General features: G+C 33.4%; 2 protein-coding genes across 7 annotated transcripts in view; one reads left to right on the top strand and one right to left on the bottom strand.

Moving 5' to 3' along the window:
* The window catches only part of LOC114331262 (coiled-coil domain-containing protein 28A), a 20,776-nt gene extending 11,983 nt beyond the window's left edge, over positions 1–8,793 (top strand). For 2 of the 6 annotated variants that reach the window (XM_050649198.1, XM_050649201.1), the window contains 2 exons: positions 1,100–1,262; positions 4,168–8,793. In XM_050649198.1, coding sequence (XP_050505155.1) covers positions 1,100–1,262; positions 4,168–4,454 — 450 coding nt within the window. In that variant the 3' untranslated portion in view covers positions 4,455–8,793. Of the gene's footprint in view, positions 1–1,099; positions 1,263–4,116 lie in introns of all 6 variants that reach the window. The other 4 variants (XM_050649197.1, XM_050649200.1, XM_050649196.1 and 1 more) reach the window with 2 other exon arrangements.
* Positions 8,674–19,127, bottom strand: LOC114331264 (partner of xrn-2 protein 1). Its single transcript, XM_028280773.2, has 3 exons — positions 18,768–19,127; positions 18,586–18,716; positions 8,674–8,909 (listed from the first exon to the last, which is right to left on the bottom strand). The coding sequence occupies exons 1-3, from the start codon at positions 18,941–18,943 to the stop codon at positions 8,863–8,865; spliced, it is 354 nt and encodes a 117-aa protein (XP_028136574.2). The 5' UTR covers positions 18,944–19,127; the 3' UTR covers positions 8,674–8,862.

Genomic DNA, 19,127 nt, shown 5'->3' with positions numbered 1-19,127 from the left:
CCCTGTAGAATTGTAGTAGTTTGACATCTAAAACTCTACTTACGTTCAAATGATTTTTAATATACTCTACTTTTGTTAAGAATCATTAGTATAGCTAAATTTTTAATTTCAGTATACAGGGTTGGTCGAAACTCGGAATGAGTATTTTCTGAGTTTTCTTAATGGTATTTTAGTATTGTAATGAAATGATATTTTATGGTACTTTTTTATTTCTTAAGCATTCCCTATACCTAACTGCTTTAATTTTTGCTTAATTGTTAATCGCACCAACAATCTTAACTACGTAGGCATTTTGATAGATAAACCATTATTGGTAATTTTAAGGACCAGTCTGGATTAATATGTATATATTTCTGAAAAATTATTTGGGATTGAGTACCTATTTTCACGACCAACCTAATAAAATTTTACGTAATTTTTGGTGCAATTAATGTTTAGCTTGAATCACAAATTAAAGCAGTTAGGTATTGGGAATGCTTAAGAAATAAAAAAGTACCATAAAATATAATTTCATTACAATACTAAAATACAGGGTGTTCCATTTAAGAAAACTCAAAAAATACTCATTCTGAGTTTCGACCAACCCTGTATACTAAAATTAAAAATTTAGCTATACTAATGATTCTTAACAATAGTAGAGTATATTAAAAATCATTTGAACGTAAGTAGAGTTTTAGATGTCAAACTACTACAATTCTACAGGGTGTTAATTTTGCTACGAAATTAATAAAAAAACTTAATTATCTTTTAATATACCCTGTATAATATTACAAACCTCATATTTTAAGAAAGAAGACATCGAAGAGAATCCAAAAACGTAAAAATATACAGGGTGTCCCATTTAAAAAAACGAAGCTATAAGCAACTTCCGGTATAAACAGGAAGTTGCAAGGAGATGAAAATATTTTCATTTAATAGATCATCCTTCAAAACCCCTTTATTCAAATTTTCATGATTCTGTTGCCTTTAGTTCTCGAGATATTTCTAATAGGCCAGTTATCTGCCTCACCCTATATATTTTCAATTTAATCATAGCAAGTTCATCATGGGTATATTGTTTGATTTAGGTATTTAGTTATAATCTGTTTTAAACTTTTAGATATCTTCTTCTGGCAATACAAGTCATAGTTCTGTAGTCCATAGCGCTAGAAGAGCGGGGAGTGGAACTGCAGCGACAGGTTCAAAAATTACATTTGTTAATGAAAGAAAAGTTAAAGAGGGTGCCAAACCAACTACAGTTAGAGCTAGAAATCCACATAAAGGTAAATTAATTGGAATAATATTTCTTAAAAAGGTTTAAGTAAAAATATTGGTGGATTTTTAAAAACATGTTAATACACATATTCTCAGTAGACTACTCTGAAAAATAAAAGTTAAATTGAAAGTGAAATCAATTTTTCTTTAGAAACCAAGTTTAGAATATATTGAAAGCAGTTTATGGCTGCTAATTATACCATACTGCACATTAAGATATGCCTGTTTGTAACAAATGGCTTCATAAAAAAATCTAAGCACAGGATTTTTATGAGCTTGTCATGTTTTGATATCATCCTGACCAGTTGTCAGTTTTTTCATGCCTATGAGTTTTTTTGGAATTCTCAACTCATTCATAGCACAAAAAACTTGGTCTTATGACACTGTTATACGCTGCTTTAAAATCGACAAAAGGATGATGCATATGTACATATCTATATTCAGCTTATCATAAATAAAAGTGAGGGCTGCAGAGAAATTGAAAGAAAGCAGATGTTATGGCTCAAGAACATTCACAATTGAACAGGAATACACAGTGTCAAACTATTCTGATTAGCTGAAGACATTAGCAATATGGCACCGAAAGAAGAGAAGTATATTTTCTATTGACTAGTCTAGTTCTATTGATAAGTCATACATTTTGAATTTTTACATAAAAACATGAAAATTAAATGATATACTATTTTTTTCGAATTTGCTTTTGGGGTGCTAATTTTTGTTTCTTGTAGAATAACATAAACTATAAATTTTTAAAATAAAAAGGTATTTTACTGATCAAAAATTGCATTTGACTAAGAGATATCATGCTGATAAGCTGAGTAGAATTGTGAATCATAGTGTCAATAAATGCAGCAAAAAATTGGGCTAGATGGTATAAAAATCTTCACTTAAACCAGTACTTTTGCTTTTCAACTGGAGATATAAGAAAGTGATAAATGGTCTAAGTTTTCACTCTAATGGCATATAAAACAACATAATGCTATTCTACATCCCACCAGAATGAAAACAATGGAAACCTTCTCTGGTTACACCTCCGAGGCTTCTACAATTTGCAAGCCATACGGATGCTGAAACTAAGGAAGATGAGGGAATTCTACAATTTACAATTCACGTCCCATCTGCTCAGCGCGGTAAAGTTCCAACGAGAATGGTTCCCTTCATACTCCACACAGAGTAAATGTAAATCAAAAATGAATAACCATTTTCAATTTCGTTGCAAAACGAAAATACAGCCGAACCATATTCTAGTCCAATCAGAGAGTGCTGCAAGCACCTCTACCGGTTTCGAAACTTATTAGTCTCTCATCGGGAGGCACATATGCTGCTCTCCCCGATCCAACCAAAACAAACCCCAGCGTGCAGTCCCGGGTTGCAACGAACGAAATGGCATAGATGCCCTAGCGGCAACTGCTACCAAAAAGTCTAAGTTTTCACTCTAATGGCATATAAAACAACATAATGCTATTCTACATCCCACCAGAATGAAAACAATGGGAACCTTCTCTGGTTACACCTCCGAGGCTTCTACAATTTGCAAGCTATACGGATGCTGAGACTAAGGAAGATGAGGGAATTCTATGAGACTAAGGAAGACTAAGGAGACTAAGGAAGGTATTTTCGTTTTGCAACGAAATTGAAAATGGTTATTCATTTTTGATTTACATTTACTCTGTGTGGAGTATGAAGGGAACCATTCTCGTTGGAACTTTACCGCGCTGAGCAGATGGGACTTGAATTGTAAATTGTAGAATTCCCTCATCTTCCTTAGTCTCAGCATCCGTATGGCTTGCAAATTGTAGAAGCCTCGGAGGTGTAACCAGAGAAGGTTCCCATTGTTTTCATTCTGGTGGGATGTAGAATAGCATTATGTTGTTTTATATGCCATTAGAGTGAAAACTTAGACTTTTTGGTAGCAGTTGCCGCTAGGGCATCTATGCCATTTCGTTCGTTGCAATCCGGGACTGCACGCTGGGGTTTGTTTTGGTTGGATCGGGGAGAGCAGCATATGTGCCTCCTGATGAGAGACCAATAAGTTTCGAAACCGGTAGAGGTGCTTGCAGCACTCTCTGATTGGACTAGAATATGGTTCGGCTGTATTTTCGTTTTGCAACGAAATTGAAAATGGTTATTCATTTTTGATTTACATTTACTCTGTGTGGAGTATGAAGAGAACCATTCTCGTTGGAACTTTACCGCGCTGAGCAGATGGGACGTGAATTGTAAATTGTAGAATTCCCTCATCTTCCTTAGTCTCAGCATCCGTATGGCTTGCAAATTGTAGAAGCCTCGGAGGTGTAACCAGAGAAGGTTCCCATTGTTTTCATTCTGGTGGGATGTAGAATAGCATTATGTTGTTTTATATGTCATTAGAGTGAAAACTTAGACTTTTTGGTAGCAGTTGCCGCTAGGGCATCTATGCCATTTCGTTCGTTGCAATCCGGGACTGCACGCTGGGGTTTGTTTTGGTTGGATCGGGGAGAGCAGCATATGTGCCTCCTGATGAGAGACTAATAAGTTTCGAAACCGGTAGAGGTGCTTGCAGCACTCTCTGATTGGACTAGAATATGGTTCGGCTGTATTTTCGTTTTGCAACGAAATTGAAAATGGTTATTCATTTTTAAAGTGATAATTCTTCAAATGAAATTATTCTTGATTTTAATTCAACGATTTTAAATAATTATTTTTTAAGTAGCTATAATTTACTTTGTTTAGTTTTTTGCAAAAATTCTATTTTGACTTTTATTATACTTTGATTCTTACATTATGTACACAGTTCTTTAGTTTGCACTATATATTTCTTTTTATTTCATTTAATTTTATTTTCGTTTTCGTTTATTTTTTTTTCTTTTATTTTTCGTTTAGTAGAAAATCCCCATAATTCAGACACTCCTCATCATTCTTTTATCTCCCAAGTTCCCGATGTGCGACATATGGAGAGAGCCTTGTTGGGACTTTTGGCAGACTTTCATTCTGGGAAGCTGCGAGCCTTCGGTAGTGGTTGTACCATGGAGCAAATGACCAACATTAGAGAGCAACAAGAAAAACTTGCCAAGCTGCATTTTGACCTAGCTTCCGCCACTGTGCCTAGTTTGAATGAAGAGGATATTCAGAAATCACAGAGTACCATGAGCCAGCTTATACAGAGGTTAGAACAGTTAAGTGATTCGATTGAAGGTTTGCATAATACATCCAATAAATAGTTTTATTTTTTTATGAATACCTATATAAAGTTCCTTGGTTAGTCTTGCCATTTATGGTGATTTTATAAAACATCAACTATATTTATATGGATTCATTTTGTATTAAAGACGATCAATGCAAAAACCTCGAGCGCCAGTTTAAGGAGACTTACTATCTAAATAGAAAAAAAAAATTTACACTTTTAGTTGTTTTTCACCACGGCAGAGGGCGTTTTCTAAATTATTATTTTTAGTTTGGGACATACTTTTCTGCCTTCCTGTAACTATTATTTTTTAATTCCAATGGAATTCAATTTGTGAGACTTAAAATTAATAAATAAACCTTTAAAATGTTCATTTGGGGGGGGGGGGGGGGTGAATTTACTCCTGTACTAAAAGGTGGAGTGGTTTTTATCTTTTTAATTCAACAGTCTCAGATATCCAGTGATGAGCGCGCTAATAACCGGCAAAATAACGCAAAAGATGGAAGATTTAATTAAGTTGTGAAATAACAAGAGGTGAAACTAGTAGAGGTGGAAATTATCGATATAAACGTAAACCTTACATAAACATTACATTCAGCCATATTCTGTAACTTTTAACAGATCGAATAGAAATGACCAAGTCGAATCGTAATTACCCGAAATCGGAATGTTTGATATCTATCGCGTCATTTTTGTGTTTGCATTAGCATTCTGTAACAGGGCTTTTCATCGATTGTCATTTGTTTCGAGCTTCTGTCATGTGTCACATAATATTAATATATCTACTTCATACGTCTTTGGTTTGTGTCGTTGCAGGTTTGTTCCAACATGAACTTTTGGACGGTCCAGAAACCGTCACGAAACTACTTGTACCGTTTGTTGTGCGCATGTTCGTAATTGTATCGTCCAGTTATCGCCCCATGACGGTAATTTGGAAACCGATGTTGGAACGGGTATCTGACTGATAACTGATTTATCTATCATTAGGTTTGTTCCAGCATGAACTTTTGGACGACCCAGAAACCGTCACGAAACTACTTGTACCGTTTGTTGTGCGCATGTTCGTAATTGTATCGCCCAGTTATCGTCCCATGACGGTAATCATATATTTGTCATTTTTGTTGGTGACAGCTTGTGTGCTTTTAGTCGATCAAAGGCTCAAAAAATTTAAAGAATTAAATCCTAGTGCTCAAGTCAGTCCAACCAGCACATTATGCATTTGCCCGATTACTGAAATGATCATCACGAAACCGTCACCGAAAGATCACAATTCTTGTTGGAACAGTGGGAAGGACGATCCGATGACGATCATATTTTTGTTGGAACGGATTTTCTTTACTGCGCAGGAGCGTTACCGTTTCGTGACGGTTCTCGGTCGTGTTGGAACAAACCTATTATCATTTTTGTTGGTGACAGCTTGTGTGCTTTTAGTCGATCATGATTCCCGCTTTCGATTTGCAAGTCAGTCCAACCACCACATGCATTTGCCCGATTACTGAAATGATCATCACGAAACCGTCACTGAAAGATCACAATTCTTGTTGGAACAGTGGGAAGGACGATCCGATGACGATCATATTTTTGTTGGAACGGATTTTGTTTACTGCGCGGGAGCGTTACCGTTTCGTGACGGTTCTCGGTCGTGTTGGAACAAACCTGGTATATACCAATAACGTATGACGTAGATATATTAATATTATGTGACACATGACAGAAGCTCGTAACAAATGACTGTGAATGAAAAGCCCTATTCACATCGTATAATCAGGGTAAATCGAAATCGGTAACTTCTATTTCACGCGCTCAGGAGATGATGGCAACCCCGCATTGACAAGCGAAATGAGAGTTCTTTGACCTGTTTGTTACTGGATCTAAACTTGAAATATGACACCGTTGCCATATCCTCAATTTTTTCATACTATCATATCACATTACATAAAGTTACATTTAAAAAATAGTTTTTAAACACCAAAAAAGAAAAGTTTTGAACAATAAATAATAAAATATTAGTGTAAATACTGGATACAAAAAGATCAAAAGAGGATAAATGGTTTTAAATCAAAGTTAATTAAAATTGTTATAAAAAAGAAGATAAATTGATATAATATAAAAAAGATAAATGAAGATAAGATGTATAAATGCTTTTAAATCAAAGATAATTTAAATTGATGTTATTAATTATTATTAATAAATTGTTTTAAATCGATATTACTAATAATATGCAATCTTTAAGATTTTATTCCAGCTGAAAGAACTGCTAAACAGCTTTTCCCAAAAATGGCCTCTTTTCTATAATTTGTTCAGACTATAAGCGTTGATTGACAAATATGCAAGTATACTGGTATAATATATTTATCAATCAACGCATAAGAAGTTTATTGTATATTGTATATTATTCTTGTACATTATTACCATTGATTGAAATTGTACAAGAAATAAACAAAAAAAGTATGGCAACACTGTGACTGGCAAACATTCAGATGCCAACTAGCAAATAAATAAGGTTAGGTTCAATGTATACTCGTACAACATGTCTAAATTAAATATATAATTCTCTAAACAAATAACACCACATACTAAAAATTAAGCAGCTACAAAAAGGTACAAATACTATAAATAAGTAGTAATCAATTATTTTTAGTAGATATATAAAATATAAACGTCAAAACAAAACAAAATGCGCTTGCGTCAAGCACAATGCCGATATCGAAATCTTATTTCGACGGGGTTAATGCTGTCGAAGTGATTTCTATTCACTATTACGATTGTAGAGATTCCAAAGTAGTTATGGAATACTGATTTGGACTATTTCTATTCGACTCGGCCACTTCTATTCGATTTACTTCTATCATCGAAATGAGTTACAGAATAGGCATTACATAGTTTCCCACCTTTAGAAGTCTGTGACAGAATTTTATAACTCCTGTCAGAGTGACATACTCCTCCGATACGTCTAAAAGCGGGAAACTATGTAATGTAATGTTAATATATACGTTTATAACGATAATTTCCACCTCTACTAGTTTCATGCCTTTTTACTTCACAATCTATTATGTTTTTCATCTTTTGCGTTATTTTCCGGTTATTAGCGCGCTCATCACCGTACAAAGTACCCAAATAAATTTGGTCTATTGAGATTGGTGAACCTAGTAGATTTGAAAATTTACAATGTAAAAGTCCCCATAATACACCTATCACCAAAATATCAACAATGTTTTAATATCCACTGAATATTAAATTGAATTCCATTGTCACACAAATCATTGAGCGAGAGAGGAATTACTATTCTTAACAAAAAAAATTGTAGTTATAATTTATAACAGAAGGTATTGTATACGAAACAGTTAAGAAATGTCAAATATGTCAAAGCAATTTTTAAAATATGTTGTAGATAAATATCTCTGAACATATTTGTTTCTTCTATCTCATTTAAAAACCAATAAAGGACCAAATTTACTTCTAGTGGTCATTTAACGACAACTAGCAAATATTATACCATAGAGCTGAGTCTTATCGTATTCCCTGTCATTTTAACACTATCCATAGCTTTGAAGTGATATTACAGAGGATATAGACATGATGCTTAGAATAGATCAAGATCTAGCCTTTCTTTACATTTTATTCCCAGATGAAACATTCCAATTGAATGGTACTCGTAATCATAATTGCAGATATTGGGCAGTCGAGAATCCTCATTAGATGTGAAAGAGCAAAACCCAATATCTGCAATTTGATTAGGCCATTCCTCATCGATGGTAATCTTACTGCCCAAAGCTGTGAAAACCAGCTTTGAAATGAAATAACTGTAACAATAAGGGAGATTACAGTAGTATATAAGTTGCAGCATGTTTGGTTTCAGCGAGATGGTGCTACACCTCATTAGGGACGGAACCTTCTTAATTATTAAGATCAACATTTTCCTGATCGTTGTATTGGACGACGATCTAATGGCCTGTCAGGTCGCCAGCTTTAACTCCGCTTGATTTTTTCTTGTGGATTTATTTAAAAGATTGGGTTTATGAAACGAAGCATTAAACTTTAGATGAATTGTGTCAGATAATTTATCTAGCTGCCCAAATACCTACGGAATACTTAAACAATTCCATCTAATCTGTTTACTATCGATTAGTTTACTGCCAAGAATCAAGATGCTAAAAACTGTTCCGCGCTTGCATGTGCTGAAATTGCCATTCTACTGGGTTATGCCTAATCCTAAAATCAACACACTGTAAAAAGTTATAATAAAACTAAAAGGAGATGTATAAAAAAATGTAATTTATTGCAATACAAACTTTATTTTGTCACTATTATTAGTTATAATGAATCCAGAATTAATTTGATTTGTGTATATGTTTTTAATAAAATTTTATATTGAATTTTTGCATTTCATTTCATGTGTCCCACTGTAAATTCTTATGTAATAATATTAATAAACAGTCTTTCTTTTATCTTCTTCCTCTTTGTGCCGGACCAGGATCTTGCCTCCTATTTTCTGGAATTAAAAACAAATGTTTATTTTAGAGGGGTTTTGTTTATAAATTAAATATTTAACAAAGTAAGTTATCAATCGAAGTAGCACAGAAAACGACAATAAATATCGTTCCCATACCACCAGATTGACAACAGGTGGAATACATTCTTTATTTACAACCTCCCGAGATTTTCAAAAATTATAAATCATACAGGATGCCGAGGAAATTAAGATAGAATTTTAAATAATTCACAACTCATCTACTCAAGTTCCAACAAGAAAGATTCCTTAATACTCCTACAAAAGAGTAAATGAATTAAAATGTATAAACATTTTCAATTTCTTTGCAACACGAAAATGCAGCAGCTGCATAATACTCTGGTTAAATCGGAGAGTGCAGGAAGAGTGTATACCGGTTTCGGAGGTTTTTTCCTCTAGAAGAAGATATGGGACTACTGATGAGGAGGAAAAAACCTCCGAAACCGGTATAGACTCTTCCTGCACTCTCCGATTTAACCAGAGTATTATGCAGCTGCTGCATTTTCGTGTTGCAAAGAAATTGAAAATGTTTATACGTTTTAAATATTTAAGTTACTGAAATATTAAACAAATGAGGAAAAGAATCAGATAAGAATGACAGTTTGAGTTGAATGACAATCAAGTATGTATTTAGATTTAGAATTGATGGGTGCGTTCTGACGAAGTTAGCGGCTGACTTTAAGCACAAAGCGGCTTTAGTGGTTAGTGGCTGAGGCTTAGATCCAGCAGAGAAAAACCGTCTGAACGTATTTGTCTCAACATTTCATTTCATGTTTGACATTTTGATGAATCACCTCAATATTTACACAAATACTTCTATAAATAAATATTCTCGTTCAGTACCAAACTGTAAATCCATTTTTTAAAGCAATCGAAATTTTTTACTTAAGAACTTTGGCTGGCTTCCAGCGGCTTGTCATAATGCTTACTTAGCTATCCAGCCGCCATCGAATAAGGAAAGAAGCAAAAAAATTGAAACACTGATTTTAATGCGAATTAAACTATATACGCCAGTCAATGGTAGCAAGAATAGGATATTACCTCCGACTTCTATCCTACTGCATGGATCTTAATGAAATTTTGGGAATAGCCTCTACTTATCTCCTAATTCAAAGTCTACCCCATGCCGATGTGGGCTTTTATCCTGAGGGGTGGTTTATCCTGGTGGAAAAATTTTTAGTAAGATAACCACGGAATTCGTTAGAGAACCTTATTCTAAGCAAAAACTGTTCTATAATTTTTTTTGAAAACTCAAATACTTTTTGAGTTATTCGTGGTTGAAAATTAGCCATTTTCATTGAAACATAACACCTTTTCGAACGGTTTTTGTCCAATACCTTAAAAAATAGGCATCTAATTAAAAAAACTGTATAAAACATTTTTGTAGGTTATAAAAAAAAACAAAGACACACTTACCTTCATAAATCTTCTAGTTATAATACAAAAAGAGATATAGTAATAATAATAGATAATAGATATAATAATATATATATATATATATATATATATATATATATATATATATATATATATATATATATATATATATATATATATATATATATATATATATATATATATATTCAATAGGTGAAAAAGTTTGTTTTTTTTTGCTACATGCTCAAATTGGTGTATTCAACTTGAAATAACAGAGATACGGTCGATTTTATGTGTATAATGACATCAATACTTTTTGTAGTGCGTAAAAAGACCTTTAAAATGAGCAATATTAAAGGTAAATTACATTCAAACTAAGCGAGATATCTTGCAAACAAAATTGATAACTAATGTATTTTAAGAAAAAATGAGAAGTAATTTTAACCCCCATCCACCAGAATGTAAATGCATCATTTTCCGTCTACATTACCTTTTATTATAGTGTTATTTCTATGTTCAAAAAGTTGGATGAGTATAAAATGAATGGTTTTTGAAAAAAATAAGATCAAATTATAGAGCGCATTTTTAAATTTTCTTAAAAATCTTCCTTTTTCTCCATGTAACTTGAAAATGATAACAGATACAGTAATGAAAAATAAAAACGAAATTTTTATCTAAAAAAACTAGACATTTTTGTATTATATATTTTTTCGTATCTCTTATCATTTTCGAGTTACATGGAGAAAAAGGAAGATTTTTAAGGAAATTTAAAAATGCGCTCTATAATTTGATCTTATTTTTTTCAAAAATCCTTCATTTTAAACCAGTCCAACTTTGTGAACGTAGAAATAACACTATAATAAAAAGTATTTTAGAAGGAAAACGACGTATTTAAATTCTGATGGATGAGAGGTTAAATAGACATTTCTTCTTAAAATACATTAGTCATCAATTTCTTTGCAGCATATTTCGCTTAGTTTGAACGTAATCGACATTTAATACTTCTCATTTTAAAGGCCTTTTCAAGCACTATCGAAGTTATTAGTACCATTATACACCTAAAATCAACCATTTATCGGTTACAACTACTGGAAGGTCTCTGAGGGGTATGGTGTTAAGCGTATAGACCTCAAAGTACATCCCAATGGGGGGGGGGTTATAACCCCCAAAACCCCCCCCTGGTTACGCCTATGTTTATCGGTTATTTCAAGTTGGATACACCGATTTGAGCATGCACCAAAAAACTAACTCTTCTCACCTACCATACCCCTTTTTGTATTATAACTAGAAGATTTATGAAGTAATGAATCTCGTTGTTTTTTTATAAGCTACAAAAATATTTTATATAGTTTTTTTGTTAGATGCATAGTTTTTAAGTTATTCGCAAAAATCCGTCCAAAAGTGTATAATTTTTCAATGAAAATGGCCAATTTTCAACCACGAATAACTCAAAAAGTATCGAGTTTTCAAAAAAAATTATGGAACAGTTTTTGCTTAGAATTAAATTCTCTAGCCTCTTCCTTGGCTATTTTATCAAAAAAAAATTCACCCCCGAGAAGGGGTGAGAACCACCCCCAAGATAAAAGCGCACATCGGCATAGGGTAGACTTTGTTTCTTGCGCTATTCCCTACTTACCGTGAAAATATCAAGTAAATCGATGTAGTAGGATGGAATTCGGAGCCAAATACCCACATTGACTGCCCTAATAATTCGTATTTATTTATTTATTACGAGATGTCCCTATTTTTACAAAATAAAATATCTTAACCATAACACAATTACTAAACTAAGTTTTAATTAATCATTAAATATTGTTAAACAAATAATTAATTTCAGTAGATTAAATTTCCTGAAAATCTCTGACAATTAAAATCAAATGAGCTTTTTAGTAAAACTCGAAATGAATTATCAAAGAGACAAGTGAACTTAATTTAACCATTAAATATTTCAACAATATACCCAAAATTGTTAAAAAAAAAGAATGTGTGTGTACTTTGTACGCACGTAAGAAGTTATACTTCTATTATATTTTATAATTTCAACGAAATAAATATACCTACTTAACAGTTACAATACCAAAAATTAACCAAAACTTAACAATACCAAAAAAAAATGAATATGAATCATCCGGGATTCGAACCCGCGACCTCTCGATCTCTGGTCCAATGCTTTACCAACCGAGCTATGAAGCCCCGTGCTATTGACGTGTCGGATATAATTACACATCACGGTGACAAATAGATCAAAGTGAAGTATAAAAATAGATATTTTATTATCTTACGCCCAAGGAAGACAAATCTAAAGACATAAAAATTATAATGAATAATACATTTACTAAGAACACTATACTAAGAACATTTACTAAGAATCTATAAAGAAGCCATTAGACCTATATTGACATACACGGCGGAGACAAGACCTGACACATCTCAAACGAGACGACTACTAGAAACAACAGATATGAAAATACTCGGACGAATATCAGGGAAAAGTCTGTTGGATAGGGAGAGAAACGAAAACATAAGATCATGCAATGTAGAAGACATAAATGGATGGGTGACAAAACGAAAACAGGAGTGGAACGAACACATTAGTAGAATGGCAGAGGATAAGATATTACGAATAGCACGAGATAAGTCACCAAATGGACGAAGAAGTATTGGCAGACCAAGAAAAAGATGGTCCGATAACTTAAACAATTTAGGAGGCTAATATTGGAGAAGAAACAGGCTTTAAAGCCTACATAAAAGAAGGAAGAAGAAGAAGAAGATTAATAACACTAATATATTCTTTTAATGACTTATTTGCGCTGATACATACATAATTTGAAAGATTAGCAACGCGTCTGTCCCTGACCCTGTGTGTCTGCGCATGCGCCAGGAAATTATAAAATTTCACCCTCGATCGTAAAGAAGTACAACTTCAAAAAATAAAAGTTTCCATTGGGGTTCGAACCCGCTTATCAGCGCAGTTAGTATTGAAATTAATTCACCTTAAACTTTTACCCACGGAGACCATGTGCGAAGATCAACTAACTAAACGGATTAAACTTTTGACGGTTCTGAATTTAACCAAATTATTTTGATTTTGAAGTGAAATTATTTAGAATTGAAAGAAATATTAGAATACAACAAAACATAGAGTAAGAAAACAATATATTAGGTGAATATTGATAGAAATTTTGATGGTAATGAAATTATGTAAATCAAAGCATTACATACTATTTTAGTAGGTTCTTTTTAAATTTTCCAAATAGGTAGGTCCTACCTACGAAATTTTTATTAAACTTGCATTTTTCTCTTCCATCACAACAATAAAAACTAATATACACAACATTAATTTGTTTATCCAAAATCTCCATATTGAACAATTATTGACAGATGATTTTAACACCCAATCAGATCCCGTATAACGTTTATACCATACTGCCTGCGTGCGCATGCGCGCAGAATTATGAAATTTTACTCTCAATCGCGCCTAAAGAAGTATAACTTCAAAAAACTAAGTCAGTCTCCACGTGGCACGCCTCATAGTAACTTAATTATTTATTACCAAAATACAAATGGGCTTCGAACTAAACTTTAGACACTTTTATTAAATATTTCACATTGTTCCTATGATGTAATTATTTTAACTGAGACTGGGCTGACTGCTGATTTTCTAGACTCTCAACTTGGTATGGGAAGTTACAATGTGTACCGAAAAGATAGATTCAGTGAAACTAGCATCCACACAAGGGGTGGCGGTGTTTTGATTGTGGTCAGGAAGTCAATCTCGAGTGCCCTATTTGTAAGCAGCAGTAATATTGAACAGGTGTTCATTACTATTGGCAGTGGTCAGTCTATGGCAATATTTGGAACTGTTTATATTCCACCCAAAGCGGAACCAGCTGTATATACCGAATTCAGTGAAAGTGTTGATGAGGTTAGTGAGAAGTATCCAGCTTCCAAACTATTTTTGTTCGGAGACTTTAATCTGCCAAACATTATGGGGTCAAATGATGAACTATCTTCCAATGTTACTTTTAGTCAATAGTGTACTCCTAATGAAACTCAATCTGCTTGGATATTGTCAAATCTATGTAATTTTCACAATTTATTTCAAATCAACACAATATCCAATTCTCGTAGGGTTTTATTGGACTTGATATTTGCTAACGACAGTTCTATTCAAGTTGTAGCTTTGATGAGGAATTAATAGTAATAACTGCTCAACAAACCAGAACAGCTCTTACTATTTGGATTTTAATAACACTGATTTTAAAGCCTTGAATGATTGATTACCTTTCTTGTATTAATTGGGATTAAATTCTTGAAAATCAAAGTCTAGATAAAATGTTAAATAGATTCTACGAAGTCATGTACTGTGCTTTTGAAATTTTTGTGCCAAAGAAAATGATGTCAACAAAAAATTTCCAAAATGGTTTTCGCCAGAACTAAAGAAACTAGCAATTGAAAAAAAGTTGTCACATTTAAAATTTAAGTTAGTTCCTCTCTAAATGATTATAATGCATTCTCCAGCCTGAGAAGTAAATGTAAAGCTCTAACAAAAACTTGTCATAATAACTTTATAGAAAAAACTGAGAATTCCATTCATAGTAACATTAAATCAATTTGGTCATTCATAAATTGTAAACGAACAAGGACGGGTTTACCAAATGAAATGTCTTTGAACAATATCACTTATACAACTCCAAGTGATATTGCAAATGCTTTTGCATTATATTTCTCATCAGTTTATTCTGAGAAAGCAATCAGTAAACGTGTTTCATCTCCCACCACCAATAACAAAATTCCTGTAATATTACAATATCTCAAGTACATGAAAAAATGATGACGTTAGATGTGAACAGAGGTCCTGGTCCTGACAAAATACCTCCTATGGTTTTAAAGAAATGCAGTTTTATTTTGGCAAGACCATTGTGAAAAGTTTTTAATTGTTTGTATACTGCGGTTACTTTCCTGATCCTTGGAAATTAAGTTTTTTAATGCCAATACATAAAGCTGGTAGTAGATCCAACATTACAAATTACAGACCAATTTATATATTAAGTACTATTCCTAAGTTATTTGAAAGCTTCGGAATACCTCTCGATATGTTTCAAATTGTTTCCAGTAGATAAGCAATATGGTTTTCAGAAACACAAATCATCGGAATTAAATCTTCTTTGCTATTTGGATGCGTTGTCAAGTGCTTTGGAGGGTGGGTATCAAATTGATTCTATTTATACAGACTTCTCCAAGACATTTGACAGGCTAAATCATAACATCCTATTGACTAAATTAGAAGCTGCTGGAGTAAATGGGAAACTGCTTGAATGGCTGGAAAGCTACCTAATAGGAAGGCGCCAAGTAGTAAGGATCCAGGATTGTCTATCTCAGGATGTAGTTATCAGTTCTGGTGTCCCTCAGGGTTCACATCTGGGTCCACTATTATTTATTATAATATTTATAAATGATATTGCAGATATAAACTGTGGTAAGCTTTTGTTTGCGGATGATTTAAAAATCTTTTCAAAAATATCTTTATTATTTTAAATACAATTTATTTAAAAAATAGAATTTTTGTAAAAATAGTAAAAAATTGGCATATGCAATGCAAAAAGTAGGAAACACACTAGAAATAAACTCAACTAGTCATCATCGCTCTCAAAGCAGTTATCTGATTCGTCGGGTTCTTCCTGAATATTATCCTGAGTGCCTTAATCTGGGATTTGTTGTCTTTCCTGTTATTGCTAAGACAAATTTCTATAGCAGTTGTGATGGATGGATGGATGCACAAACTGCATTAATTCCATAAGATTAGCATACTTTGCCTGTTTTAATAATGGCTTTCTGGTTTCACATGGTAGATTATTTTGTACTATCTGAGGTTTTCCCCGACGATTCGGTTTCATGCTCAAATTTTCGAAAAGAGATTCAGTTCCTATACTGTTTTTAAAAAATAATGTATCAGTAACAATGTATTTCAAACCTAAGCCACTGCATGGCACGTATTTCCGGTACAGTATCTTTATAGAACTGCCGAAGAGTATCTAAATTAACAAAATCCTGATCTTTCATTTTAACCACAATAAATTTTGAAGTGGTCTTGGCAATCATCTCTTCCCAGTGTTTTGGTACAAACATTTCTCTTTCAGTTTTTCTTTTTTTTTTTATCCCAATAAGACCAAATTTTTATCACACTTATTAAATGAATGTCCAGTTACGAAAAATCTGTGATCTACAGTTTTAATTTTCGTTGTTGCAATTATTTACAGCCAAAATTTTACAATAAATGTAACTAACTTGCGCAAAAATATAATTACTAAAATTATTCGACTGTTATGTCTGAGATTAGCGAACCAACTATACCACTAATCTAACAAGTATTAATGAGTTGGCTGCCAAATGATATAACTAACAATTGTTTGGAGGTCAAGGGATATAAGCGAACTCATATCCAATGGTTGCCAAAGGATAAACAAACTATTATCAGGTTATAAGTAAAATACCCATAGATGTCACTACTGGTTTTAACCCATTAACCGCCAAGCAAAGAAATACTGCAATAATATGTAATATATTTGATTAACTAGAGTAAAATAAACTTAAACATTCGTAAAAAAATTGTTTCACACTTTGATAATGGCAGGTGTCACAACAACAAAATGGTTCGTTTTCGAACCTTTGGCGGAAATGAGATATAAAAACTGAAATACACAATTTTATTTTTTGTGAAAAAAGTCTCGAAACATTTAGAGTGTAAATGGAGCTGGAAGTTTTGATAAACAAAAATAGTATGGTTAGAACATTGCCTACACCTTCTTTCTCAAAAATGAAGTCGAACGGCCCTCTATCTTTTTTAGAAGTTATTTTAGATATTTCCAGTTTACACTTTCCAATCCTGTATCTTGCACTGTGCCAGTTGTATAAATTCGACAAATCGACATATTGTCTACAACACTACACAACATCCCTTATGTAGCTCCCTCCCCCCTCCCCCACCCTAGATTATAACAAAACTGAATACCAGAATACCCGTCTTTCTAAAGGTACGTATCCACTACGTTCGTAATATTCGACCACCGAGGCACTGCCGCACGATCGTTGGTGAACTGTTACACGGTCCGGGAGTGCCTACCATTCACTATGTTCACAAACCGCTTGCGCTCCACGCTCCATGCAACTGCTACCATCTACATGCATGCGCTCCTCTACATATAAACCGCCACCTATAGGACCGTTGAGGCGGAGCGCACACTGTTGCATGGTCCGAGAGCGCCAACCATCCACTATGCTCACGGACTTCTTGCGCTCCGAGCTCTCTGTAACTACTCCAATCGATACGGTATGCGCTCCCTTACATAAAAACTGCCACAGATTGGAACGTCGAGGCAGAGTGCGCACCATTGCACAGTCCGGGAGCGCCAAACGTGTCCACTATGTGGAGCAGTTGCAGGAGCTCGGAGCGCAAGAATAGTGGATACGTGTTTTTACACATAATAAAGAAATATCCCAACAAATTACTGCCTGTGCATCACCTTGAAGTTATTCCTGATCAGACAGGATTATATGTCGACTTCCGCCAATGGTTCGTTATCGAACCATTATTTTCAAACACGAGATTTGATGACTCAGAACATTTTTTTTGTATTTTTATAGCAATTGGTGTACAAATAGGTTAAAAAAATAATGTTTTATTTTATTTGACCACAAAAGTGTTATGCCAATAAAATTACTACAGTAAAAATAAAGTTGTGTCGAAGGATTGAAAATGTCGGACATTTAGAAAATATTTTTGTGATGAAAGCATGAGTTTAGAAATTAAACAAAATTAAATTTAGTTACACTTATATCTTCTGGTTGCTTAAAAAATACAAAGATTTAAAAAAAATTAACGAATTGTCAAAAAAAAATTCTACAAAATAATGGTGTGTTTTCGCACCTTTGGCGCTAAATGGGTTAAATTCACTTGTATCCTTTGTACCCAACATTAAAATGGGTATTAACTATCTATTACTGTACTTATCTCCAACTTGACCCAAAATTGCACTTATACCCCTTGGCTTTTAGACGTCTCATATTCAATTCAAGAAGATCATCTAATTTACATTGCTTTTGGACATTGTTGCATGCTACGTATTTGGTGCAGGTTATAGCGTTGTCAACTTGTAAATGACAAAAGTGGACTTGATCCACTTGTATTCTGAGCCCTCCATATATGACTCGTAACACTGTCAAAGTAAGTTTATACATATCTTAAATGTAGCGAAGGAGTTAAAACAGAATATATACTTACTTATTCTGGTTTCAGCAGCGCTAGAAGCAGTTACAAATGTTCTTTGCAACTTTGATTTCTTTTCCTCCCTGTAAGCTTTTGCAACATCTTTAGAAAGTTCAGCTATGCGAACCATCAATTTCTGAGGATACCTAAAATCTTCAAATTGTTAAAAGAATGATTTTGAAGCTAATCTAACTTACATGCAACCCATAAATTCAATATTGGTAAAAGCCTTTCCCAAGGCAACTAAATAGTCCTCACTGAAGTTGCCTTTATGGGCTTCAAAAAACTTCTTCCTTAATTCCCAGTGATGCTCTGGTTCTGTATCATCCTTATATTTGTTTATGTCCCAGTTGGTTGGGTACGTCTTGGTCATTTTGATTTCAGAAAAATATTAATAAACTTACAATTTTAATTAAACAAAATTAAAATTCAAAACAATGTGGATGGATTGGTTTGTTTTGAATTAGGGATTCCAATGAACTGTCAGTGGTGGTCGGTGGATGGCTAAACTGACATGCCCATAGACATAGTTAAGGGGGGTGGTCATGGCGTATCTA

Source organism: Diabrotica virgifera, chromosome 4, assembly GCF_917563875.1.
Source record: "Diabrotica virgifera virgifera chromosome 4, PGI_DIABVI_V3a".
Lineage (NCBI taxonomy): Eukaryota > Metazoa > Arthropoda > Insecta > Coleoptera > Chrysomelidae > Diabrotica > Diabrotica virgifera.
Note: the sequence above shows the minus strand (reverse complement) of the source record. Positions and strands in the feature narration are given on the sequence as shown.